Genomic DNA, 27,112 nt, shown 5'->3' on the forward strand with positions numbered 1-27,112 from the left:
CACAACCATGAACCATGATGATTATTATTATCTCTGTGTTTTTATTTTCATCCCACCCGGTCTAGAATTTGCCACAGAATGAATGAGCTGTCCTTTCTTTCTCACCCAGATTCAACAAATGTTGCTCTGCTCTCACCCCCTCACTCGGCACACTTTGTGTTATGATGACAATGACTATAAAAAAGTGAACATTATTTTCTTCACTACGCGCTTTCAGGGAACGATTCCCCCTCAAATAAACTGTATTTCCATTCTTTGCTTTGAAAAGGTGCTCCCTCTCAGTCCTGTGGTTGTGTACACACATCTCACTATCACACGGCTTAGGGGGAGACTTCTAACTACCTACCACATTATCGCCTCCTAAAGGAAGCTCTTTGCTCGCTTTAATCAGATTTTCTGACCAGAGACTGTGAGCTGATCTGCTTAATTGTGTCCCTGGAAATTTGTTGAACACACAGTGCAAAACTAATGCGCTTCCTCTGGGATTATCTCAAGGCTAATTAATCAGGTTCAGCAATAACAAAGGATCGAAGGGCGTGCTCACTTCTATGTGTGGTTCTGTGGAAAATACTACGTGTTTGTATGTATTGGTTTTGGTATTTGTTTTCTGAATAATTATGTGAATGCTGTGAGTCCCTTTTAAATGTGCATCTTGTTTTATGTCAACAATATCAACTTGTCAGACAGAATTGCAGTATTGTTGGGTTTGCACACTTGTTGCACACTTGCACTTCTGACTCGCTCTAAATAGTTAATACAGTAATATATTGTTATACAGTCTCTTGAAATGCATTTGACTGATACATTATATTCTAATATAATTATATAATAATATATTTAATATAATTAAAAATGGGTCTATACCTGTAGAATCCTCCTCCCCCCTTTCTTTTGATTTCTGAAAGATATATAGACATTCATCATTTAGTCTATGGTTATTAAACACTGAAATGATGGCACACACATTAAGTATTAACAATACTCTATTGACTTTGTTGTAATGGTAGTATAGTGTACTGTAGGACTGATGTGTGCTTTTTGAAAATGTTTACAGTTATAACCCCCTCCCCAGTAACAATATTATATTATAGATGACTGTCTTTCAATATATTGCACACTAAATTCTTGTGTGTTGTGATTGTCTCATTATCCACAAATTGTGATTGTATTGTATTCTGAACTACCCTGTAATGGCCACCCCTCCTAGCTGTGATGATGTTGCCCTTTTCCTGGTCTTAATTGTAGCTGTGAACACTGTGTCTCCTAGAAACAAGATTCTGTTGATGAATCCCACCCCCTCGTACACCAAGTGTCCAATGAGAGCCGAGCTTCAATCACAGAGTCTTTGTCTGAGTTCTTTGATGCACAGGAAGTTCTGTTGTCTGCTAGTTCCTCTGAAAATGAGGTAAGTGTGAGCGCTAAACCGTTACCATCAACTGATGTGCCAGTTGCTCAAAATCAGTCAGTACCATAAACTTTCATCACTGATGTTTAGGGATGCATAATGGAATTATGATCACTGTTGATGTTTGGAGTACTTTGTCTGGTTTACAATCAAAACCTTAATGCCAGTTCTGCTGAACTGTTAAAATGGAAAAAATGTAATCCAGACAGTTGGGTTTAAAACAAAATATCCACCAGAGATTCTTAATTTATTTATCGTTTATCACATTTCATCATCACCCCAGTCTGTCTGGAAAATGTGTTACATATTTTTCAAGTCTTAAAGTTAAGTTTTTATTAAGTGTGTCATGAAACACGTCTGCCCTCTCTGTTCATGCAGCCTGCCTGATCAGATAGCAGCTGGAGCGGAAGCAATGTGAAAATGAAAGTTAATTACTTTAATCTAAAAATACAGCAAGCCGAAGTGCAAATTTGCCACCAGGTCCTAAGGGACCATTCATCTCCAACATATTAGATCTTCTGCTGATGTGACAGGATGTTGAAAGAGACCTGTCCAGTCTCGTTCTGCAGGTGGTATTAAAAATGTATCTTTTGGCTGAAGTTTGGATGGTTTTTTTTTAGGTATCAGAGGATGATTCATACATTAGTGACATTAGTGACAACATTTCCATGGACAACTTCAGCAATGAAACAGAAAGTGAAAGACCAAACTCAGGTAAATATAGGACAAAATCTACCTTTAATACATAAAAATGTAAATGCAATATTGGTCTCAGTGCAGTTTTATAGACTTAGTTACAAATGTAATTTACCAGTATTGCAATTACTGTATTTCCATATTTGCACACAAAGAGCTGCCTGTGTCTTACCTGACGTCTTTTACCATCTGTGCCCAGGCTCTGTGGAAGAGGGCACTGTGCTTTGTCAGCGTAGATCCTGCCTGCCCACACCCAGCCCCAACAACAGCACCATCAGCCTGTGGAACATCCTCAGGAACAACATCGGCAAAGACCTTTCCAAAGTGACGATGCCTGTGCAACTTAATGAGCCACTCAACACCCTGCAGAGACTGTGTGAGGAGCTGGAGTACAGCGAGCTGCTGGACAGGGCTGCTAACACACAGGACCCTTTTGAACGTATGGTGAGATGGCAAATTCATACTTTGCTGTTTGAGTGTGTGGACAGGGTCTGGTATGTGGTATCATAACAAGGCCTAAGTGCAATACATATGTGTGGGGGACTGCATGTATGTGTAACTGTAAGTGAGGTCACACATAGCACCTCGGTAGCAGTCAGGAGGTTTGCTCAAAGGCATCTCAGCAGTGCCCAGGAGAGGGAACTGGTACCTCTCCAGCTACCAGTCCACTATGGTCCATGCTGGACTTGAACAAGCAACCCTCCAGTTCCCAATCCAAGCCTCTATGGACTGAGCTACCGTTACAAGCATAACTTGACAATTACAGCAATCAAGCACAATTGATGAAACCAGGAATGACCCATTGCTTATTGCTGGCTGTTATTCTTCTATATCAGGGACTACAACGGCTTGCTGGCAGAGATATTGTCCAGTGCTGGAGCTTGTGCAAGCCCTGTTTACTACACTTAATGTGGGAGAAACCCTAATATCTGTAGATTTCCAGCAGGAAATTGGCATGATTCTTCCCTTTTTCAGTATTTTACTTTTTCCTGCGTTTGCATTGATAGAGTTTGTGGTTTAAGATGTGTTATTTTTTGTGTGGGAGGTGTAGAAATACAGCCTGTGTGGTAACAAAGGACAAATGTGCAATACACAGTATATAAATGTGAAATCGAACGCAGCTGAAGTCAGTGTCCTCTCTAATCTGTGGCTTTGCATTATGATGTTAAAGTAATTATCAGTGCTCTCTGGCTCAGTGCAACTATTGGAGGAGTATTCAGTCATTTACTCTGCTCATTACAGTGAAATGGAGAGTATGGAAATGGTATTTGACAGAGATGTAACAATGATATGTGGTAAACTGCTGATATAGCTCAGTTGAGTTGTAATAAAAATGATTATTAATTGTTTCTTTTTGTGTAGGTATATATAGCTACGTTCGTGGTGTCAGGCTATGCATCCAGCTACTACAGAACCGGGGGAAAGCCTTTCAACCCTCTCCTGGGAGAGACATACGAATGTGACCGCCCAGATAAAGGCTTTCGATTTGTTGCAGAGCAGGTATGCATGAATCCTAATTTCTTTGCTAGCAACAATTCGATAAATCAGTCACAGTATTCTAATAATTATACACTGAAAGCATTAATTGAATCAATTTACTAACCCAGATTTTTTTTCCCCTTTACACTGTCAGGTCAGCCATCATCCACCAATCTCAGCTTGTCATGCAGAGTCTAAAAACTTCATCTTTTGGCAAGGTAGAGGAATATAGATATTAGTCTGATCCATTGTCATTGTCTGCAAAAAATTACAATTGCAGCTGGTTTTTCAAGATGAATGTACAATTTCTCCTGATTTATTTTGTAGATGTGAGGTGTAAGAACAAGTTCTGGGGGAAGTCAATGGAGATTGTTCCTGTTGGTACCACTCATGTAACTCTGCCGGGGTGAGGACTAGACTGAAACACAATCACTCTGTGAATTAAGAAGCAATATTTACAGGTGTCAAGTAGAAAAAAGAAAGAAATAAGTGTTGTTTTTAATACTTTTTTTTAGATCTGGGGACCACTATGAGTGGAACAAGGTGACGTCCTGCATCCACAACATTCTCAGTGGACAGCGCTGGATTGAGCACTATGGGGAGATCTCCATCAGAAACTCCAGCAGTGATATTTGTCAGTGCAAGATCACGTTTGTTAAGGTGAGGCAAACATAAGCAAGGCTGCACTGGGCCAAAATGACCCCCTACCAGCAACTTTCTGATACTGGGGATGATGAGAAGCTTTACACAGAAAGTAACTTTGTTAGATCACAAAATTCAAATTTGTATATCATTAGTAAAATGGAGAATATCAATTCTTAAACTTTGTCAATTTTACTTCACTATCAACAAACATGCTGGCTCTGGAAACATGTTGGAGAAAACATATGAAAGCCCAAGTAGAACAGTTATATTTATCACACCTGCATACCATGTCCAGTCAAGTATATCCAGTACTGTAACATATAGTGATATATAAGCCACAATATTTAAGTATATTCTTTGTACTGTAGTGCTCTTATCTCTTATCTTATGTGTTAGATATTCTTCTGTGAACCCCATGGGGTTTGGTAAAAAAGGTATTTTTCCACATATAAGTCAACCACAGCCATAGTAAATGCTGTAGTCCCTTCGTTAGTCCAGAAACCTTCTACACAGATGGTGCTTTTCACCTGCATAGCAGCAAGAACCCCTCGATGTTTTAAATGTTTGATGTATGGAAGCCTTTACTGATAGGAGAAGGTTAATTGCTTTAGCGTGTGCCTATTTGAAAGACCTCCTGAAGTTATGCAGGATATCAAGTCAAGACATGTCAGAAGTCATTATGCTCTCATTAAACTCAGCAGCCCAGCAACACACATCTGCTGACTGCAAGAGGACAGTATCATGATCTCTGCAACTCTTCTCTGTGAGTCGAGGGGATATCTTTTGTGTAACACGATGGTCTTCTCCGACAATGGTTTTTACAGGCCAAATACTGGAATTCGAGTGTGAATGAGGTGGAGGGAACTATCACGGATAATAAAGGGAAGGTCATCCACAGACTCTTTGGAAAGTGGAACGAAGCCGTTTTCTGCGGGGACCCACCCTCAGCCACGTGCATCTGGAGAGCCAGTACGTCAAGTTTTTTTTCATAAGAATGCTTTGATAGCCTTTTCACAATGCGTATCTCCCTGTTACAGTATCTGATGCAGTGAATGTTATTTGTGTGCGATGTAGATGCAATGCCAGTAGACTATGAGCAGTACTATGGTTTCACCAAGTTTGCTATTGAACTGAACGAGCTGGACCCATCCCTGAAACTGCTGCTACCGCCCACAGACACCAGACTACGTGTGGACCAAAGGTAAGAAAAAACTGAAACAAACAAACAAAAATCTGTGTATTTACATGCAGTTAAGTAATGTGGCCTCCAACAACCAGGTTTCTTAAACATCCTGTTCTAATGAGAAACACATGTTTAAAAGATTTAGAGAAACCTGATTAAAAGAGTTACATTTTCTGCCAGAGAATTTTAATAGACACCTCTTTTATAATCTGACATCTTGGCTATCAATCATGTCCTCTCACCCAACCCTATGCTCAAAATAGCGCAAAAATAGGTGCACCAGTACTTATGTTAATAATAGTAAGTGACTGCAGACGCTTACAGGTTCATCAAGCTAATTTTAGCTCACATTTCTAAGGCTTAAAAGCCTGTAAACTGCCACAAAGCGCCACACACAGAAGAAGCAGTTGCCACTTTGCCATCAAAGTAAAAAATGACACTACAGTTATTTGTTTTGCTATTTGTCCATAATTAGGTTATCTTGCTGTAATGATACAAAGTCAAAAAAAACATTATTAAAGATTACATTTTAATATTGAAGATTGATGAACGTTTTTACCATATTTGCATAATTAATGTGTCTGTGTCTCGCTGGCAGACTGCTGGAGGAGGGGAAACTTGAGGCTGCAGAGGAGCAGAAACAGAGGATTGAGCAGCTGCAGAGAGAGAGGCGGAGAGTCCTGGAGGAGAACAACGAAACACATCAACCTAAATTCTTCAGGTAGCCTAAATATCCAGATGTATTAGTTTCTCACTAAGAAAGTCATTTATGTGAAAGCGAGCAGGACCTTGCTCCTAATAGGGGTCATATGCAGCTTGTAACTGTAATAGCAGTCTCACAATTTCAGTTTCAACGCACTCAACTATCATTCACAATTGTCTCGCTTTTCTTCTGCCTTCACAGGAAGTCAAAGGATGATACCTGGGTGAGCAACAACACATACTGGGAGCTGAGGAAGGACCCTGACTTCACCCATATAGATTTTCCTACGCTGTGGTGACCCCTGAAATGCAGATCACACACATTTTGACCTGCACAGCCTCTACTGTGATCCAGGCTGGTTCTGGTGATGTCTGTGTCCCAGTGTTACCATCCATTCAGTACTGGTCTTCTTTATTGCAGTTCATCAAAGTTATTGCCTTAATAGCAAGTGCTTATATATATAAGTTGTGTAAAAATGTTTATGCAAACATATTATGAGAATGTTGATACATTTTGGCAAATTTTGCCCACATTTTCACCTGATACATTGCATTGTATGACTTAAACTAAGAAAAGGAAAACTACGTGGTATAAAGGATGATAAATCCTTATTATAACTGGTGTACACTAGCCTAAACTGTACTGAACAACTGGTCACTTTAGCTGTCGTCTTATCATGGACATTCTCTACCTCTGAGATTAACTAGCCTTGATATGCCATTGATTAAGTGTCCACATCCGATATTTATTCTGCACCTGCCTGATGCCTTACTCGTTGTACTCATGTTGTTTAATTTATTTTTGTTGCATCTATGAGATCTTTAAAAAAAAAGGATGGAAGGAATTCTTAAGACCAAACAAGAATTGTTCAAATGATCTTTAAATCCTTACTCAACTTTTATTTCTGTCTCATAACAGTAGTTACATGCTTTTTTGCTATGACTGTGTTGAGTGATTGTGCAACTACGAGCAGCTGTAGCAAACATCAAATCCAGCCATTTTTCACTCTATCCATTGCACCATTGTCTACGTCGACCCTGGGCTTTGGGACCAAAAGTGTCCAAAACTATGCTCCATGAGCTCAAATAAAGTCTCTGATGCTTTCTTTTTGTGGAGTCATTTGTGACTAACCATTATTTTTACTTAACTGAGATGCTGACATGTAAATGTACAGAGGAAAGGGAAAAAGAAAACAACTGAGTCATCAGTTATAAACATTACATGTCCACAAAAGAGGAAGTCCATTTTGTGTCTTTTGAATTATTTTTCTCATTGCCATCATATCGTGTTCAACAACAATACCCCACAGACATCATGTTATGTTAGCTCTGGTATCTTGCGAGGCCATGAATGTTCAGTGTGTGTAGTAGAATTATCACCTTGAAAGAGCCCTTGCCAATGCTTTGTGTGTTATGCAACTATACACATTAATTATCTGATGTAACAAGTCTCTGAGGTGAGTCTCTATAACATTATAGATCCACCACTGTGTTTGCTTTGGGGGTAGGACAAGGGCGAAAGATCACTCAATAAATTATTTCGTTTTTTGCTCAGGGCTGCAGGTTTTGGGGTCCTCCTACCATGGTGATTTCATGGTTTGACCTTGACAGTGTTTTTTAAATAGGAACCTTGATATAAATACCATGTGCACTTCACAATGTTTTTATTTGGACTGTGTCACACAGATGTTGGGTGTTTACAGCCTCAAGTCGCCTTTTTGCTAAAAAACTCCACTTTGTGATTTAGCCACTTCACTGTGGTTAATGCTGTTATGTATTTCTTACTTCTTGTACATACTACTGTATGTTTTACTTTACTATAACCAAGGAATAATATACTAATTATGCAGCCCTGAAACAAGTAAAGGTTATCAGAAAATACAGAAGTGTTATAGGGAAGGAAAAGGATGCTGCTGACTTTGCCCTCTCTAGAGTCTTACCAGTTAATGGGTAGAAAAGATTTGTCCCAAGGCTGGGAAGAGACACAGGGTCATTAAAATCAAAAGAATCCGTAATTCAGAGAATCTGTGTACATAATTATCCTTATATGACTGGCGCAGTTAGTTACTGCCTCTTCTCGTCCAACATGTTTCATTGTGCCATTGACCAGCCACTAGGTGGCAACAAATAGCTATCGAAGACATCAGTGACATTTCACCAGTGGTGGAAACTGTGCTCAGATCTTCCACTTGCTTAAAGTAGCAATACCACCGTGTAGAAATACAAGTGGAAGTCTTTCAGTAAAACTTTATCATAATGCAGATTTACCCATTTCAGAAGAAGAAAAAACATATATTATGTTATTGGATTATAATTCAGGCACATTATTATTTGTGTAAAAATATAGTATCCAGAATGTTTTCAGAGGTGTTTGTTGATGTGTAAACTAGAGTATAAAATTAAAAAGTAAAAAGTAAAGTACCTCAAAATTAAGTAAGTAAAGCTTTATTTTACTTTCTTTTCTTTTTAAAACACACAGTTACAAAGTTCTTCACATACACACACAATCATACACATACATACAAACAAATGGTACCAGTTTGTACCACTGCATTTACATACATGGTATCAATGTAATACCAAAAGGCTCTATCTGTAAATAATGCTTAGAAATACTAAACTAAAACGGATAATCAATAAAAAATAAATCAATAAAATGTATTATCATTATTGTTGTTATTATTATTATTACAGATGTGGTTTGTGTGTTGACGCTGTCTTCAGTGACACACCCACAGGGCGGAGGGCGGAGTCTGTGGCTCTTTTGTCCACGACAGACGGAGACTCTCTGTGCAGCTGAGCCGACACTCATATGGGGAAGCACTGTGTCCTCTGAGACTTTCAGCCACAAACAAAGTTTCCCGTCTGGTTCAGTCCCTAAAAGAAAGTCCTTCGGGTAAGCGGTGACACATGCAGTGTTTGCATTTACTCTCATGTACGGTGATATTTCTGCCTTACAAGCAAACCTCTGATTTCGATTTCGAGAACAACTTAAGACTGGTGTTTGTTGCTGCTACTAGCATGTAGCATCGTTTTCAGTGTGCAGAAATGTGTGCAAGAGACTATTTGTTAAAATGTTCTATATTCCTTTGATTTTGCTTTATATGCTGTAATAGAAAGTGTCCTGTTGAGTTATAATGTTAATGTGTTTTTAATAAAGGAAGAGAGGGTTGTTGAATCAGAAACTCCTCTGGTTCTTGCTCAGTCTTCAGCCCCAGGAGGATGGGTGGTACTTTCTGCTCTTTAATCGAGCTAACTCACTCTTTAGGTTTTTTTTTTAAACCTGGATTTCCTGGATTATCATCCTCACAGGTTCTATCCAGCTGGGAGATGTTTGCCACAGCCACCAGAAACTTTGTGGAGGAAGTGGATCGTGGAGGTTTGTTGATCCCAGTGTCCAGCCTGAATGACACTATTGATCTTCTGACTGTGGTGGTGAAGCGCAAGCGTTCCTGGCTCTGGCAGAAGCCCAAGTACATTCCCACTGACTTTAACCTCAATGATATACTAACAGGGGACACGCCTATAAAGCCAGGTAAACGTCAATTCCTTCTATTCTTATAATGAATTGTGTTGATTTATTCTTTTAAACCTAAAACATCTTTTTGTGTACTTTCTGACTTTGAGGATCCCCTTGAAAACAAGATGGTACATCTCAAAGGGGTTATTCCTAAAAAAGAATTTCCAATAAAGGTTTCACTGTCCACAGGTGTCATAGAGGCAGACTTCATCAAATACAACGGGACGTATGGTGACAACATTCAGGGAAGTGTGGATGCAAATTTTGCCCACTCCAATGTGAACCTGCAGGGTAAAGACTCTTCCAAACTCCAGTCATCTTTTGGCAGTTTGAAGAAAGAGGAAGTGGATGTGCAGAAGCTGCTGCGAGACTCCAAAGACAGGTTCGTTCTCTGCCTGTTCCCAAGGTCCTGTCTGAAACGGTGTAAATATCACCTGACATGCAGTCCGTTAAGGATCTGCAAACTGCAGGAATGATCTTTGTCCAACCATAAAGTTGCACACAAAACTCAGTTGAATATTAACACTCAGAAAGAGATTTCTTGTTTTGGTTTAGGGTGAATAGTTTTTGTATTTATGTATTTAGAATCACAATTCCCAGTATGTATAAATCTCATATTTCTAAGACTGTTCCCTGTAAAACATAAAACTGGTGTTTTTTTTTATGATTTCAATGTCTCAGGGTCCTGGACATGTCCCACAGTCTGGTCCAGCAGACAAAGGAGAAGCCCAAACAGGCGTTTGGGATTGTGAAGGAGCGAATTGTGACCGCTCAGCCCTGTTCAGTCATAGAGGAGGTGCAGCAGGGAGGACAGTGGGGAGGAGTACTGAGCCTCTGCGGGCCCAAGAACTCAAAGGTACGGTAACAGCGCTGAAGAACTCATTTATTATGATCAAATGTAATTTTATGTGGTGTAACGGTTGATATAACAACAGAAAAACTGCCAACCATTTGTGGAAAATTAGATTTCTCCTCCACTTTGATAATTTGGTTCCTCTCCTCTCTGGTTTCTCTTGTCAGTTGTAAAATGTTCAGTGCGGAGGCAGAAGTTTTTGCTCTTTGATTCAGAGAGACTGAATCAAAACTGGGCATTCACTGTGCATGTCCTAAATAGATGAACATGTTTACTCATTCCCCCATCCTTTGGAATCCAATACACCAGCAAATGGCAAATGCAGCATGCATCACCAACAACTGTTATTCAGCAGGAATAAATTGTTTTAGAGTAAATATTTCCTTTATGACTGAGATTCGTTGGAATTTGTGTTTGCTTTCATGTGACTGCTGCAGGTTTCATTGAAGGAGAATGGGAGCTTGAGTAAAGACAGTAACGTTACCATGGAGATTCCCATCCACACTACCATTGCCTATGCCCTTATTGAGCTAGAGATCAAACAAGATGGACGCTATGGTGAGAAACCATTCACTGAATTCATAGATGAACTGGACTTGCAGACTTACTGCAGTTACATTTCATATCTGGGTATTTTAAATGTAACCGGTTGTGTTCTCCACAGAGATGTGTCTGATGTCATACACCACTGGAGGTTTTGAAGTAGATGGCCCTGCTTGGAAAAGATTGTTTGGTGCCTCGGTAGCTCCTGTGGATGCCCCTGACCATAGCCACCTTAGACAACGTAAATTACAGGTTTTTTCTGCACCCATGAAACATGTAACTATAGTTGTTGCAGCTGATGACGTGTTCAAAAGTGCATGTTGTTTTCAAGTCCTTTTAGGGCCTCTAGAGATTATAAGCCCAGAGCTGTCTTATCAGAATGGTGTCATAACTGTTCGTTATCATGTGCTTGTCTATGTAGTTAGTCCTTATTGTGCTGCCCTGGTTCAGTGTTTTTAGTGACCTGTTGCATGCATATATTTTGTCTTCGTAGGTGAATGATAAGTGTGTCCATTGTGTTTTTTTCCATTGGCAGAGCTGGAGGAACTGAGTGAGCATTACCAGCTGCTTTCTGCTCTCCCTGTCTCCACAAGGTCGTCTCTGCTCCAGCAGATCACAAAAGTTATGGAGGACAGAGAGGCAGTCAGTTCACTTCAGAATGTGGTATGTGGGACAGAGAGGGCGTGTCAATAGAGAGCCACTGTTATACTGTGGAGTTAGCGTAATCAACTTCTGTTACATTGGCTTTTAAATCTGGGTTTCTTCCTCTGTCTCAGCTGGACCAGATGTGCCTCGGTCAGATACCTCCCCCGGATGATGTTACGACCACGGAGTCTCAAAAACAGAACATCCAAGCAATTCTGGACCTTTTGCAGCAGTCTGGTCAGGTGGAATTAACACAGGCAGGCCAGTCCACACCAGTCCTCACAGCCATTCACCTCATTGTCAGCGCCATGGATGGTGAGAAAGCTGTGCTCTGTGCTGTGCAGCCTTTACTTAAGTGAAATATTGCTTAAAGTCTTCTGTGAAGTCGATCTGTGGTAGAAAAAAAAAAAAAAAAAAATACTCAATTTAAAGGTCAGAAGGAGGAGCATGCAGAATGTCCTGAAAACCTAATTTTCCTAAGTTATCCTGTATCTGGGTCTTTCAGAAATGACAAATGACTGTCTTGCTGTCTTGGGGATGTGCTGCAGCTTCACAGTGTTGCAGGCTCTGGAGCTACTGGTTAGTAGTCATGATTTATGTTATATATATATATATATATATTTATTTTTTCAAATTTAGACATTACATTGATGAAGCTGCCTTTTATCTCCCTGTCACACTCATTCCAGGTTCAGTGCGTATCGAGGAAGGAAGAGTTGCCTCTGAGCAGCGCAGGCCTGGCTGCACTGACTGAAGATGTCTATGAAAAGGCTGAACATCTGTTTGCGTCCTCGAATGTGTCCCTGAAAAGAAACGGGGACACGGTAAAGACAGAAATAAACCAGCAGCCAGGAAACCTTCCTCTGGTCCTATGTATCGCTGTCAGAGGTCTTGCCACATTGTCCCACTGTGATTGACGATTTTATATCCACCAGAAACAATAACTATCACCTGGAATGAGGTAAATGGGATCACATAGATCAAGTGTTATTTATCAGTGTTTCTTACTCTTTTTGGTGCTGTTGAATTTCTTCTAAAATAGTGTAATTAATTAATGCTTTGGTCAATTAACAGACAATCAATTGACCAATTGTCAAACATTTTGACAATCAGTTAGTTTAGGTCATGGATTTTGGACTGTTGGTGGAACAAGCATTTTGAAGACATAATTTTCACTGATTTTAGGGGGAAAAAACAATTGATTATAATCATAAAATAATCAACTTTAAGATTATTCAAGTAAAGGATAATACTCTACAAGTTGTGCGTTTCTAGAAAGTAATCCACATCAAAAGAATTGTCAGTGGCCATGGTACAATGAAAAATAACCAAATAACTATTATACGGTCACATCTGAATTCATGTGCACAATCTTTGATGTAGAGCTTTAACTAGAATGTACCTGCTGGTGGCATCAGCATCAATCTGAACACTTATTTGAATATAATATTCATTTTAATTTCTGAAAGAAAATGAAAGAATAAGAGTTCACTGAAAGGCCCCTTACCATCTTATTTTGAGCAATGTCACTAGAGATTAATGTGCCTAGTATCTAAAAGAAGCAAAACTTTTTTTTATTGAGTTCTCATTTTTATGTGATTGTGATTGTGATTGTTCCTCATACATTTTAAAGTATACACTAATTATTTCTGAAGGGTCTGTGGGATATTTTGTACTGATCTTATATCTTTAAAGCTTTAGATTGTTTATCTGTATTTCAACTTACTTCTATATTTTCCTCTGTTAAATATTGTTCAGTCAGTTATGAAGATTTTGTTTGACACTTCCACATAAATCCATAGCATTGTCCTCCAAATGTTTACGTTCCAACTACAAACCTCATTCTGAATCACTTGAGCACATTTGTGTATGAATATTGAAACTTGTCTGAGTCTGAATGTGCCTTTAATATTCCATTGTTTCAACATGCTACCTTTTATCTGTATCGCTTTTGTATGTTTATCTCTGTGGGCCAAAAAGAAAAACATATCACCTTAAAGTAAACAGTTTCTATATTTTATCATTTATTTTATGTTTTATCTGGTATATAATTTTTTCTCTTCCAGTTTACGAACCTTTTGAGTACATGTTTGTCGAGTAATTTTTCCAAAAGAACCAAGGAAAACTAAAGCGGATCATTAGAAAACACCAGTTATTTATTTGACATCTGAAAATACATATTTTCTGAAATCTTGTAAAATATACCTTTTTATAAGTCAATATGAATTTTATTTAAAACCGTTAAGTTTTAGTAATATCACATCAAAAGGGATGGTTCACTGAGATGCAGTACCCTGTTCAAGAGTCATGTGGAAAGTTTCTCTTTCTTCCAAACAAACACGAACAAAGCACCATATCGACGGGTCTAACGGCCAGAAACACTCGCATGATCCAAATGTCTGACAAACAATCAACATAATTAATGTAATCTGTTGTGCTTGAGTGAAAGAGAAATGGGGTTAACACTACAGTATTACTCCTTCTTCTGTACATCAAACAGTGCCTGGCATGACATTTCCCATTTATGAGGTCCAACTGCAAAGACGCTAGGGCATAAATGTAGCCCTGAGGAGGGAAAAGGTCTTAAAAATATGATACTATACTACATGAATGCGTTTGTAGATTGAAGGTTTGTACAGTAGCGACAAAATGAGATGAATTACTGGAGGCATATGCACTGTAAACTGTGACACTGAGGTATCATTCTTTTCGATGAGCAAGCCCTCCTCAATTTGCAGAATAAATACATTATCTTACATACAGATGTAAAATTAAAACAGGACATGACAAAAATCTCATTTGCTTTTAAAACATACTGACACTTGGGTCACTATTTTCTTCCAATCCCACATGAATAGAAAGTATTCTTTAAAAAATATTTTTGCCAATAAATAAGTACACTTCCTGTGTGTTGTGAGTTGCATAGTGTGCTAGAGAGGAATCTGGAAATTCAGATCAAGGTGACTCAGCTTTGTGATGCAGTTTTTGTGCTTGACCCAAATTCACACAGGGCCGATGTCCAACACTTTGTATGTGAAATACAGTGTTAGATCCTCCTTCCCTTCAGGTGTCCCCTTTCATTCCAGGCCCAGGAGCTCGGACAGCATGTCCATCCAGTCAGGGTGGTCAAACATCAGTATACCCAGCTGACTGGAACCCACTGCGGCTCTATAAATAATCGCTCTACCACCTCCTGAAGCTTGTCAAAGGCCTTGTCCAGATTGTCATTGACAATAGTCAGGTCAAAGTAGTGGCTGTATGCCCGGCGGATCCTGGCACTCTCGTCCACTGTCTTCTTCAAATCGTTTTCCTGTTACAGAAAGAGAATCAGCCCATGGATGATGGACGCAACAATCATTCATGAGCAATGAAAGGTCCATCATCATTTATAGAAGTATTTAGGAAGCTTAAATCCCCTCAAAACTTACCGTGAGTAACTTGGTCGTAAGTCCAGCATCTATCACAGCTTTGTGCATAGCTCTTAGTGTGTCCAGTTCAGGAGCAGCAATGAACACCACAAATGGCATAAACTCAGCAGTCTTCAACACTTTCAGGGCCTGGGGAGAAAATATAATGTGTAAGACCAAAGATTTAGGAAAAAAAGATCTGAACAGTGAGAGTGTGTGCTTTCGGCTAACCTGAGGGTTGACGTCCAGGATGCAGGTGCGACCTGCGTTCACCACTTCATGGATGGAGTCGATCTTGGTGCCATAAAGGTTGCCGTCGTACTCTCCGTGCTCCAGGTAACGGCTCTCCTTGATGTCTTTCTCCATCTCTTCCCGCATCACAAAGCAGTAGTTCTGGCCGTCTCTCTCCTCTTCCCTCGGGCGGCGTGACGTGACTGTGGGTAAAAAGGTGAGGAAAGGGGTTACATGTACCCAGACAGGAAATCTACTATTTACCATGGCTGTCTGTTTCACACACTCACAGGGTACAGTGGTTCCATATCGCAGAGGGTTCATGACAATAAGTCTGTTCTTCAGGCTCCGCCTCCCAACTCCCTGGGCTCCAATCAGAACCAGCGTTTTCCTCTGAAACGGCGGCATCTTGGCTACCTCCTCATAGATCTGCAGCTCATAGCGGTCAAATTCTGTTCAAGGGAATACACAAGCTGGATGAGTACCGTATTGTCACGGTTCACAAACGTTTCACAGCATCTCTTAGGGAAACAGGAAAATTAGAACCAGTAGGAATACACACCTGCATTCTTTGAAGTGAGGTACATCATTTTTTTCTTCTTTTTCTTCGCAGTTAGAGTTCCGCAGAGCATGCCTGAAACGAAACAAATTAAAGTGTCAGATTACCACATTGTAGTACTAAAGGCAAGAGTTTCCTGACTATCATCATAACTAAACAAGAGTAGCATGGTGAGTTAACCTGTACCAGAAGTATCAGAGTCTCTTCTCACAAAAGCTTTCCTCTTCTCCTCCAAGAACTGACTGGGGATGAGACCAGTGGCTCCACCAACAACTTTCCGTGCCTACATGGAAGTGCACAGTAGTTAGGAGATGCTGAGAGATAATTGGTTTAAATACTTTACTTAAAAAAAAAAAAGTGAAGCATTTGAGTCTATCTGTCACAAACTTCTTCCTCCTCATCCATAGCTGCCTATAGCAGCTTTCAACACCGAGTTTTTCCACCCCACTTGCAGCACTGTCCTTCACTGCTGAGCGAAATGTGCCTACTCACCTGCCACCAGTTGGGGTCCTCCTTGTTGACTACATGGAGGATGTCTCCCTTGAAAAAGGACAATCCTGCCTCTTTACAGGGGATCAAGTTGTCTGTGGCCGGATTATAGTTGAAGTGTGGCTTCAGATAAACCTACAATTTAAGGTGTGTGCAAGATCAAACAATTAAAATTAAAAATTAAATAAAAATACAGAGAGCATACACAACAGGACCAATGTCGGTGTTTACATTGTGCTCTTTTTCTGCGTCATGTTTGATATTTTTTAAGCGTCAGTATCAGGTTTTTTATTTTTAAAAGATTTTATAGTCCACATTTCTGTCAATGCTCAAAGGCAATAGGCCGAATGAGGTTGATGAACACTGACCACAACTTTGAAGAGACCAGTGTGAGCAGTCGGGAACGTTTTTCAATGACAAGATCAAAACAAAACTGTTTGTCACGTGTCTGTCAGTGGACTTTGATTGAACTGAAATCTAACAAGCACATAACCAAACAGAAGAATTAGAGTAACCAATCTTTCTCGTCACAAAGGTCAGTGTCTGACATAACCCTACATACTGCTCCTCCGTGTCAGCTGCTGTGTGTGCCTGTTACTGTAAGAGTGGGAGGGTGGGGGCGCTCCAGTGAATGGTGTGGTGTATGTCCCAGATAGTATGTGGAGTGTTATTAATAGACCCTTCCTTGGCTCAATTTTCAGAGGCCTGGCATTCTGAGATCACCCAGGTCACGCAGCTCTCACCCAATCCCTGACAGGTACAGTACGACCTAAGAATCTTGTACACACCCGGACATACACATCAACACATCCTGTATTCCAGCACGCATAACGCACTGATTTCAAGCTTTCAATCTCATTCAAAAGCGCTCGTCCAAGTATCCAATATTACTGATTCGCCAGTGCAGCCATGCAGCCTTCCCCTTTCCTCACCTGTGGAGGTGCCGGTGTGTCTCTGTAGCTCGGCAGGACCTTGAGTGTGATGCTCCCACTGCAGTCCCTCAACAGCTCCTGGAGTTCACGGGGGTTGCTGCCGACCTCACGACCATTCACCTCGCGGATTATGTCCCCTGTGTGCAGCATGCCCTGCCTGTCAATCGAGCTGCCATGCAGGATCCGTGCAATCACCATCTCTCCCCGCTCCACTCGGAACGTCACACCCTAAAAGAGAGTAGGAGTCATTTAATATCATACATTCGCACTGCATAAATCACACAAGAGGTCTATTTTATGGGGATGGTCTGTCTTGGTTGCTGTAAAAGAAGCAACTTATGTTGAGTTACTATGTAAAATTGAGTCACCCTGTTCTAGCAGATGGTCAATGAAAGAGGATGTGTAAAATACTTAACAACCTAACAGGAGTGTCACATGTTTCCCCTGCAGAGCTGCGGTTGATATAAATGCCATGCTAACTTACTAGTGGTTCCCCAGCTTTTTTCTGGATGCCAATCATCCTGACAGCATCAGCGGGCATAAGTGAACTCGTCATCGAGGCATCGCTGTTCACTGCAGCATGGGGCATTTCGTAGCACTTTGCAGCCACTTTGTCATGAGCCTCGATCAGAGACTGTAGCAGAAAAAAGAAGAACAAGAGAGAAACATATAGACAGAAATAAGACTAAATCTGGTTCACAGTCACTGTACTCTTAAAAGGTATATTTTCAAAAAGATTTCTGACTAGAAAAAGACAATAATCACCTCTACCGTTAGGCTCATTCACCAGAAACCAACAGTGACTGACACTAGCACTGGCATTTGATTTATGAGTTAAGACATAAATTACTTTACTGCACACATTCATTTATAAAAGACGCCTTTATGACTGCATTGACAGATGACAAAGTGATATATAGAGAAGATAAGTCAGTCTTGTTCTTACCCTAGCAGCCACAACATAGAGTTAGCATTGGTCAGAGACTACAAACTGCATCAGCAAATGTGAAGATTTACTGAAACAGTAGGGGACACAGTATTCTCCCCCTGACTTTACCCACATAACTCAGCCTGCTATTGGCCCAAGGAAATACAACCCCACCCTCCCATGTTGCAGCTTGTAAGTGGTCGAGAATATAAAGGCCGACAAGGGAGCAGAGCTGGTTGACCTCCTGAGCTGCCGGCACTTCAGACCGCTCACTCGACAAATCTCTGGTCTTTTCACACCTCACTGAACCCAGAAACAATTGTGTACAAGCGCAATGTTGTCTAAGATACCTTAAAGTGAGGCTCCTGAAGGATTTTGGCAAGCTCAGCAACAGCAGCATCTTTTTCTGGCAGGTTGTTGAGGGAATCCAGGATCTCTGTGACCAGCTGAACATTATCATCCCGCACAGCTTGTAACTTAACTTCCTCGAGACGCTCATGGGCCTACACACACACACGACAAAACACTTTTGAGAGCTTAGAACATCACACAGCAGATATAATAAAATTCAACCTCTTTATTTGTATTAAGATGAGAATTGTTGGTTGTTATTAACCCTTTACTACGTTTAAAGTGGGTATAACAACACTAAAAATGTGGGGCTGCAACAACACATTCACTAACTTTGTCCAGCATGTAAATGCCATATCATAACCATGATTCTACAATACTTTGACTTTCTGTAAAACTAAATCTTTTTACCGGCTACTTCATGACACAATACTTGGCATTTATGAAGGTTTTTGTCCAGCCCACCTTTTCCATCAGGTAAATCTTGTTTCCCTGTCCTAAGGCTGCTGCTGTTCCACTGGCTGAAATTTATTTATTTTGTTGAATCCAGAAATTGTTGGACAACTCAGAAGAGATTTCAAGAAGAAGAAAGAAATATTTCACAGTGAATTCCTTGACCAGCTACACTGAGAACAAAAGGGGTTTGGTTCAGTTTTGGCAGACTGGAGAGAAAAGGATAGATAGACACCTGACTGTATGATGCACAGAAAGGATCAAGTTTTCCTTTATAGTAATTTTGTATCTCAATATTGACATATATAGTGATACAGTACGTTTCTGGGAACTCAGTTGAGCACCCATTCTGCTATGTTGGTACTACTGAGAAGAGTTTAACACTGTGCTGTAGGCTTATCACATGGGGAAATGAGATCATATGGTTAATCCTCCACTGATATAACACTACATTGTTTCAGGTGCTGCTGTTGTTGTGTCCACACACAGTATGTGGAATTATATAAGTGAGACAGAATTAAAATGCCATGTTTTGTGACTTTTATTAATGTGAAACATTAATGGCTCTCAAATCAAACCATCCCTGTGACACACAAAAGACAAAGAGAACTTAACAGTTCAGTACTCATTGTATGCCATTACACCAGCATCTAGCAGGGGAAAAAGTAATATCCAAGGAAAGAAGTGCTAGTGTTAGAAATGAGGACAAGAACCTGCCTTTGTGTCAGGTTTTCTATTGAAATCATTCTATTCATAGATACAGTAGATGGACCTTATGACCTCAATCTGCATTAGAGATTTTGTTATGTAAGCCATTTGTTCATCATGCTGTCAACCTCTTTAAGCTATGTGAAAAAATGGCTTAACTGGTGTTAAAAGGAAGGTTTTCTGTCAGCTAAAGCATAAACAAATACTCCTTTTTTAGGAAGGTTTTACATTCCGTTCTGTTCAATATGTAAACACTACAGGAGGTGTACTGTACCACCCAACAGGTCTGATGTATGTTTCTCTCTTCTAATGACAAGCACAAGTTATACCGGGCCAGGAGACATTTCCTGTAAGTAACTGAAACCTTGACACTGGAACAGCGGGCACACTGCAAGATTAGATAACATCATGGGGTAGTGCATTACAAGATGCAGTTTGTCTGTGGGTACACGCGCTTATTCAAATATCGTGTACATTTTAGAGAGAGAGAGAGAGAGAGAGAGAGAGAGAGAGATTGACCCGAAGTAGTTCTCCCTCCAGCCCACAATAAGCATCTGCCCATTGCCTTGTATGTTGTTGAGTACAGTGCCAGGAAGAGTTAGACATCTTTGATGTTTGGAGACACGTGACACTTATTACACCTTCATTTCCTCTGGCTCACAGTGACATTTGGTCCTCCTCTCAACTATAGTTAGACCTTGATGGCCTACTAATAAGATTATAAGATAAGATAAGATATTCCTTTAATAGTCCCACAATCGGAAAATTCCAAAACTCTTAGTAACTCTTAGTGTGTGTGTGTGTGTGTGTGTGTGTGTGTGTGCGCGTAAAACACATAGCGTTGGAATAGTTGGAGTGAGTGTGTGTCTTACCTTAGCAAGTGACCGGACAATAGGGCTCTCCATGATGCCTCTGAGGAAGATGAGGTCGATATCTTTGGCTCCTGTGCCTGATGGCAGGTCTTTGAGGTTGTCCAGAACCTGCTGCATGGCTGAGGGGGATAAATACACGTCAAGAAATTGGGCTTAGAGAAAGCCAACCACTCTCCTTACTTCTTTTAAGCTTGCGAATTACTGCTTTGTGAATGCAGGCAGAAATGTTAAGCGCCAGTAATAATGAAAATAATTAAAATTCTGAACCAATGAAAACAGATGAAAAAAACAACAAAACAATGTGACTATAATAAGAGCTTACAAGGCAAGAACAATAAGTGGACAGTCAATCAATGGGCCAATTCACAGAGAACATCCCTTATTTCCATTGCAGCAACAACAAGCACACAGAGTCACAAAGGGATTGTTCTACAAACAGATCTGCCTTGTAGAGGCTGAAATCATACAACAAGAAACTGGAGCCAAAACCCCTGACACATACAGCTAGTAGTTTGATTAATCAGCCAACTTGACTCAATAAAATGAATCATATACTATCTTTCTGTACTTCCCAATAATTATCTTTCCATTAATATATGTCATGCCTTCTGTTTTAGGAGAATAAGTAGTCCACTTGCCTTTTTACCCCCAGACAATAGAAGTAGACAGCAAATTGAGATCTGACAGTTCACAGAAATAAATGCAGTCACTACGGAAGCCCATTTGGCTGTTTTGCGAGTACACTGTGCACTTTTAAGATAGAGAGGCCTTCATAGAGAGTCACATGAAATTTCAGAGGCAGCTGAAAACACACCCACACAACTATCTCTGGGCAGTGGGTACAGTCCCATTCAAATGGTAATGAAATGTTTTTGCACACAATATTGCAACAGTTCCTACACAAACGATAGGTTAGGTCTTTGACATCTTACCTGTGCCAGACTTTGCATTGGCCACAGTCATGTTTAATATTCCTCAGCTCAGGACGGAGAATCTCTCTGTACACAGTCAAAAGCCACCCAACTGCCCGCTTACAGAAACCAGAGCAACTGGAAGGCTGGAGAAGGTAGGAAACCCGCTCAAGTCAGAATACTATAAGCTAAGATAACTACATTATACAAGCCATGTCATGAAATAAACAAGCTGACATTTACTAACATGTGTAGAACAAATGTAGACACAGTTCTGGAGCATGAGACACAGAAAATAGCACAGAAAACATTTGTTTGTCTTATGCTCATGTTAGTACAGAGGGCTCTTATGAAATAAGGGAATGACAAAGAGGGCCATTGAGTAACAAAGGATGAGTCTCCCCATCCTTGTGGCTAAAGGTTGTGCCAGTCACACACAGGGAGGCCCCTGAGGACTCTGTGTAAACATAATCTCCAAATAGAGTGAAGCCCTGCCAATGCCTTGGTGTGTAGGTGGACAAACAGGAGAATGGGCTGTTTGAGCATAGACAGCCCCATTTAACTGTAAACTTTGAACTGTATAAATATTATAAATGCAGAATTGTATGCCCTGCACACAAAGTCAACGAAGACAGCTAAAAGGCAGATAATCATCCAGAGCCAAAAGAAACAAGAAAGGCACAAACTCACCTACAAACTGTGCTCAAATCATCAGTGCAGCACTCTGACGCGGAGTCCCACGTTTTCTACAAAACACTCATCTGGTTCCTCTGGACTAAAGAGACAATGGAAAGGGGGGAAATCATTCTTATTCTTTGTCAAAATTATCCTTGATAAAAAAAAACCCTCCTAGGTATTGACAAAAGCAGCTCATGCAGGTAAGTAAGCTCCTCTCCACCCCAACCTGCCTTCATTACCCAGACTTCTCCTGTTCGTTCAGTAGTACTGTAATGCAGCCATTGTCATTGGCCAAGTCAATCACATGACCAAAGTCTGCTTAAACAGGCTCATTACTTCCACCAAGTCAGACAAAGTTCAGCTCAGAAAGAGTGAGATTGACGTATTAATTGTTTTCTGTGGATTTAAAAAGATCAAAAGTTGTAACTTCAAGAAGCTTTTCGTTTAATGGGACACATTTTGGGGCCTATAGAGATCCAGATGTTTCTAGTTGTTGTCAACAGCAGGTTTTATTGTATCCGTACTGTCTGTTTAAAGAAAGAATACTGTTGGCTGGAAATTACGGCAACCACTGAGGCCAACACTTTCTAAAAAGAAACTTTGAAATCAGACCTGTTAAAACATTTCAGGGTTAGGCTACAATGCTCACCATAAAACCTCAAATAGGACCATAATTACAGGTTTATAGGTGCTAAACTAACTGCCATCTATTGCTGTTGATAGTGTTGGGTAGCTGATGTTAGCTTACTGCAGATATATTGGTATCTGTGTACATAACAGTAGATGAGTACAGAAATGCCACACTAAGCCTGAGGTCATTTAGAAACACTCAATAATAATAACATATATATATATATATATAGTATATCAGTAAATATCAGTATATATCAGCCATAATTGAGATAAAACCCCTGTCTAACATCATACTGGGTAGGACATGTGACTGCAGGGCATACATTGGCTACATTCAAATAAGGGTGAAAAGAAAGGAGGCCTATAATGCCATTATATGTGGTAGCAGACTTCAAGCGTGTGTGAGTGTGTGTGAGTGTACTTAAGACAAGTGTAATGCTACGTAAGTTACCCCACTTCGAGCTTATTCACACACACCATTAAAGTTAAAAGCCAGTCTTCATGAATGGGGCTCAGTCGCTTGAGACAGTGACCGCCTACACCGGTTCTTTATCAAACACATGAGGAGCAGCCGGGGGGGGGGAGAGACGTGAACGCTAGTTGCTCACAGTCTCATGATAAGTTTCTAAGTGGTTGCTCTAAAGTCATGGAAGACAACACTAAAGTAACTTATAGAAGAGCTAACGCAAACTCAGAGTTCAAGACACGTGTCGGCTGCTGTGGTTGAAGTTTGCACGTGTATCCCCCTCTTCATTCAATGTGAGGTAACTTAGTTAACGCGATAACTAGCCACTGGTAGCTCATTAGCGCTGGTAAACGCTCATTTTAGGGTTAACACACAACCACCAGATATCATTTGAAGTATGTTCAACTGCGCCTACATGCTGTCGGGTCCTTATTGGCGTATATTCCGTCAGTGCCCGTCCCGTTGTGAGTTTGTGCTAGCCATGGCTAGTTCGTAGGTCATGTGCAGGCATGTTAGCAATGCTAATAATTGTTAGCAAACAGTGGCGCACGCTTACACACAAGTACCACTTAGACAGAGCGACCCCGTTACCACAAACTAATGAAGAAGGCTGCAACATTAACCAGATTATCTCGGCTTGTTAATGCTCTTCTGTGAAGAGCTTCCAGTAATTAGCTGGTAGCTAACAGTAATATCATGTGGCTCAGACTCGCTAGCTACAGTTAGCTGGTGAAGCGGTGGTAGAAAGGAGAGGGTCCCATCATGAGATTGTTGCTCTAAGTGTCCGGTAAAATGAATGAATGATACCTTACCTAATTCAACCAGTGCCACCCAGTCACGCTTTCATTCTTCCTTTCATTTCAGTGTGTCCCAATTCGCAGATCACTTGCGCAATAGTAACTTGTTACTGCATTTCCAGTGAGCCTGTCTGCGCCCCTTTCCTCGGTTCCCCGTCCAGAGTGCTATGCTAATGACATCCAGTGCCTTTCAAGTTAGATCTAACCCACTGAAATCCTGCACAGCCCACCATGTAATGTATTGTAAACTCACCCTAACATTAATACCAGTAGTTGAGAAAAGGTGTGTGGAGGTAAACTGCATCAATGGATCTGGATCAATCAAACATTGTTGCCCCATTAAATCCAATACTATACACAAATGTGAAATACCCTCTGGCTGCTTTTGATACTGTGTTGACAGCCCAATACAACCTTTCGGTCACCATACATTCAAACATACATTCGCCCTTTGACCTTGCTTAGTTTGTGAAGCTACCAGGACTTTGAACCTTATGTTCTGAGGTTTATACACTGATGACACATTAGAGAGCTTTGCTGAATCTATCAGTGTACCAGTATAACAGATGTTTCTTCTTGCTCTGGTAAAATATCATGCACCATCATAGCTATTATTGAATGGCAAACAACATATGTAGGAATTCAACACTGCGGATACACTTACCCCAGGAGGACGGTGTACTGTACATGCTGCTACAATTATTGGAGCTGTAATATACTATACCCATATCTGGCTGCAATTAATCTGATTTGCACCGCCCCTTTGCAGGTCTGCATGAAGCACCAAGCAATATCCCATTCACCAAATCTGGTGATTTAGCTTCCTTGAAACTATTTTACAGAGAGGCCAGGTTTCATTATAGTTATAGTGAGCCAGTAGCTTGGACCTGTTGTCAATACAGAGTTAACCAATTGTCGGTGTTACGTGATTCGCTTTTGATATATCCAGGTCACTTGATAGGATTAAACTGTTAATCTGTTTTCAGGCAGAGTGCAGGTACATCTCAGCAGGCTTGATATAACAAGTGAAATAAATGCACTTTGATGCGCTCAGTTTACAGCTAATTTCTATTTTACTCTCCCCCAAATACAACATTAGCAGCAAACATGATTTATAAGATATTTATTTGCCACGCATGAAACTTCTAAAACATTTTTAGATGCTGGTCCACCAGTAGAGAGCACTGTTAATCCATCAGTGAATGATACACAAGACCTACCTATACTGTAGATATTAGACAGGTTCGATAGCATTACTCAGTACTTGCCAAACCAAGCGAGTAAGGTGATGAGCATACTTGTTAAAAATATGTTTTAGTAGCGCTGGAGACATTACAGACCAAAGTGTTTGCATTTCACAATATTTATTCCATGCAGCACAAGTTTATTTCATGTCAGTAACGGACAGGGCAGCAGCTTTGTGGTAAAGTCAGCCTGGACATGACGGCTCCAGCAGCATCACCACAGTGGCAGCCCATCATACCTACAACACGAGGAAGTCAAAAAGTGTGTTAACTTTCTGAAAAACATTCAAATCAAATGTTATATTTCCCTGTCCATACAAGAGGAAGACAGTGTATTATATATATATGATGTATGATAAGAATCAATCTAATACAATACCACCACAAATTACATCCTTGAAAATCAACACTTGTTTGATAATACTATGAGCTTCACAGGAACACATATATTGCATTGCTGTTGTGTTGAATTGCACTAGACTGTATGGAAGTTTGCATTTTTCATTATACATGTTTTATCATGCAATGACATACATTATATAGACAACATAAATTAGTGTTTTTTAAAACAAGCATTACAAAATATACAAAAAGCAACCATGCTCTGTATTTTTTACATATTTTACCTGACATAGTTTGATCCTGGAATACTCTCTGTGCTCTCCCTCATCAACACATCTGAAAATACAGTATCGGGGGTGTCTCTTTTTCCATACCTGTGCATCAAAAAGAGTCAAGCAACATATCAAAACTTCTTTCCATGTACATTCAACATTTTCTGATTTACTTAATATAAATTCAAAAACCAACCTCTGTCTCGTAATGAGATTGATGTAGTGTCGTAGTGCAGAATAATATTTGGCGAGTTCCTCAGGTGGTGCACCATCGCGGGGACTGGCAGGCTTGGCTGGATATGCATTTATGCCAGAATGCATACAAGCCAGCAGGCAGAGAGCCAGAATACTCATCGACATCACAGCGCTGGAGTGAATCCTGGATCACAGGGAACATTAATACTCAAAATGCATAATAACAAACGATTAACCCAGAAGAAATTGAAGCTCAATATCGGATTGATACACCACCATAAAACCTGCCAGATCAAACAATAGTTACTGACTTTCAATCACAAAGTTTGCCTTTAAATTAAAAGGTGAGAAACAAAAGATTTCCTTACATTATAAAGTAACTCTTGAAAACTCTGCTGTAGTCGGTTTACTCGCTGTTGAAGGCACCTCTGTCAGATTCTCAACATTGCCTGTGTTTTATAGCGTGTGTGTCAGATGGGGAGGGAGGGTGATTTTGATGATCACTTTTAGGGTGCTCTTGAGAAATATCCACTGCCTCATTAGTTTAGTCATCCCTGAATGTCTTGTGAAACAAATTGAGATACTAATTTCTTAAAACATGTAAGGTGTAACAGCATTTGAATAATTAAAGTGTAAATTATTTGACTTGATGGTGTGCATGTTCTATGTTGTTTTTTTTATAAGTTTACAGTTACTGAATTGGAAATTTACTGCAGATAGTCAACACGTGGGCTATTAGGATTTTATTATTCTTGAATTACATTAGCCCAAATTTGTGTTTTACAGCATGATCAACCCCTTTGCTGAAAACGAGCTTAATTTTACATAAAATCACAGAGGCGCACATAATTGATTCATATCAATTTGCAATGTAGTTAATTCATCTTTAATCATTCTTGTTTCTAGGAAGGCCTTAAATGTACGAAGGGTAGAAAAGAATATACTTGATAACAGTAAATGTCCCTTTTGTTAA

At 40.2% G+C, this 27,112-nt stretch overlaps 4 protein-coding genes across 8 annotated transcripts in view; 2 read left to right on the forward strand and 2 right to left on the reverse strand.

The window, feature by feature from the left end:
- Positions 1 to 7,214, forward strand: part of osbpl3b (oxysterol binding protein-like 3b) — a 28,907-nt gene extending 21,693 nt beyond the window's left edge. For both annotated transcript variants that reach the window (XM_035673267.1, XM_035673268.1), the window contains 11 exons: positions 1,268 to 1,405; positions 2,026 to 2,119; positions 2,301 to 2,545; positions 3,464 to 3,601; positions 3,735 to 3,798; positions 3,908 to 3,986; positions 4,096 to 4,240; positions 5,050 to 5,194; positions 5,300 to 5,426; positions 6,007 to 6,129; positions 6,313 to 7,214. In XM_035673267.1, the coding sequence (XP_035529160.1) occupies positions 1,268 to 1,405; positions 2,026 to 2,119; positions 2,301 to 2,545; positions 3,464 to 3,601; positions 3,735 to 3,798; positions 3,908 to 3,986; positions 4,096 to 4,240; positions 5,050 to 5,194; positions 5,300 to 5,426; positions 6,007 to 6,129; positions 6,313 to 6,409 (1,395 nt within the window). In that variant the 3' untranslated portion in view covers positions 6,410 to 7,214. The remainder of the gene's footprint in view (positions 1 to 1,267; positions 1,406 to 2,025; positions 2,120 to 2,300; positions 2,546 to 3,463; positions 3,602 to 3,734; positions 3,799 to 3,907; positions 3,987 to 4,095; positions 4,241 to 5,049; positions 5,195 to 5,299; positions 5,427 to 6,006; positions 6,130 to 6,312) is intronic.
- Positions 7,215 to 8,878: 1,664 nt separating this feature from the next.
- Positions 8,879 to 13,674, forward strand: gsdmeb (gasdermin Eb). Its single transcript, XM_035672300.1, has 10 exons — positions 8,879 to 9,006; positions 9,423 to 9,645; positions 9,820 to 10,012; positions 10,312 to 10,486; positions 10,921 to 11,041; positions 11,148 to 11,267; positions 11,562 to 11,689; positions 11,803 to 11,986; positions 12,177 to 12,250; positions 12,361 to 13,674. Exons 2-10 carry the CDS (start codon positions 9,441 to 9,443, stop codon positions 12,586 to 12,588), a joined length of 1,428 nt encoding a protein of 475 aa, XP_035528193.1. The 5' UTR covers positions 8,879 to 9,006; positions 9,423 to 9,440; the 3' UTR covers positions 12,589 to 13,674.
- Positions 13,675 to 13,806: 132 nt separating this feature from the next.
- mpp6a (membrane protein, palmitoylated 6a (MAGUK p55 subfamily member 6)) lies at positions 13,807 to 24,262 on the reverse strand. Of its 4 annotated transcripts, none has more exons than XM_035672295.1 (14): positions 24,102 to 24,261; positions 22,203 to 22,287; positions 21,534 to 21,658; positions 20,602 to 20,720; positions 18,568 to 18,720; positions 17,774 to 17,923; positions 17,290 to 17,517; positions 16,361 to 16,492; positions 16,049 to 16,151; positions 15,872 to 15,943; positions 15,600 to 15,761; positions 15,310 to 15,512; positions 15,100 to 15,228; positions 13,807 to 14,981 (listed from the first exon to the last, which is right to left on the reverse strand). In XM_035672295.1, exons 3-14 carry the CDS (start codon positions 21,562 to 21,564, stop codon positions 14,805 to 14,807), a joined length of 1,659 nt encoding a protein of 552 aa, XP_035528188.1. In that variant the 5' UTR covers positions 21,565 to 21,658; positions 22,203 to 22,287; positions 24,102 to 24,261; the 3' UTR covers positions 13,807 to 14,804. The 4 variants fall into 4 exon arrangements, with proteins under 4 accessions (XP_035528188.1, XP_035528190.1, XP_035528191.1 ...); XM_035672297.1 differs by having other exon boundaries at positions 16,055 to 16,151; positions 24,102 to 24,260; XM_035672298.1 differs by lacking the exon at positions 21,534 to 21,658.
- A 1,202-nt stretch (positions 24,263 to 25,464) lies between these two features.
- LOC118335993 (peptide YY-like) lies at positions 25,465 to 26,317 on the reverse strand. Its single transcript, XM_035672512.1, has 3 exons — positions 26,141 to 26,317; positions 25,957 to 26,046; positions 25,465 to 25,569 (listed from the first exon to the last, which is right to left on the reverse strand). Exons 1-3 carry the CDS (start codon positions 26,302 to 26,304, stop codon positions 25,545 to 25,547), a joined length of 279 nt encoding a protein of 92 aa, XP_035528405.1. The 5' UTR covers positions 26,305 to 26,317; the 3' UTR covers positions 25,465 to 25,544.
- Between the last annotated feature and the right edge of the window lie 795 nt (positions 26,318 to 27,112).

Source organism: Morone saxatilis, unplaced genomic scaffold, assembly GCF_004916995.1.
Source record: "Morone saxatilis isolate NCDOM2014 unplaced genomic scaffold, NCSU_SB_2.0 Contig24, whole genome shotgun sequence".
In the NCBI taxonomy this organism is placed as follows: Eukaryota; Metazoa; Chordata; class Actinopteri; family Moronidae; genus Morone; species Morone saxatilis.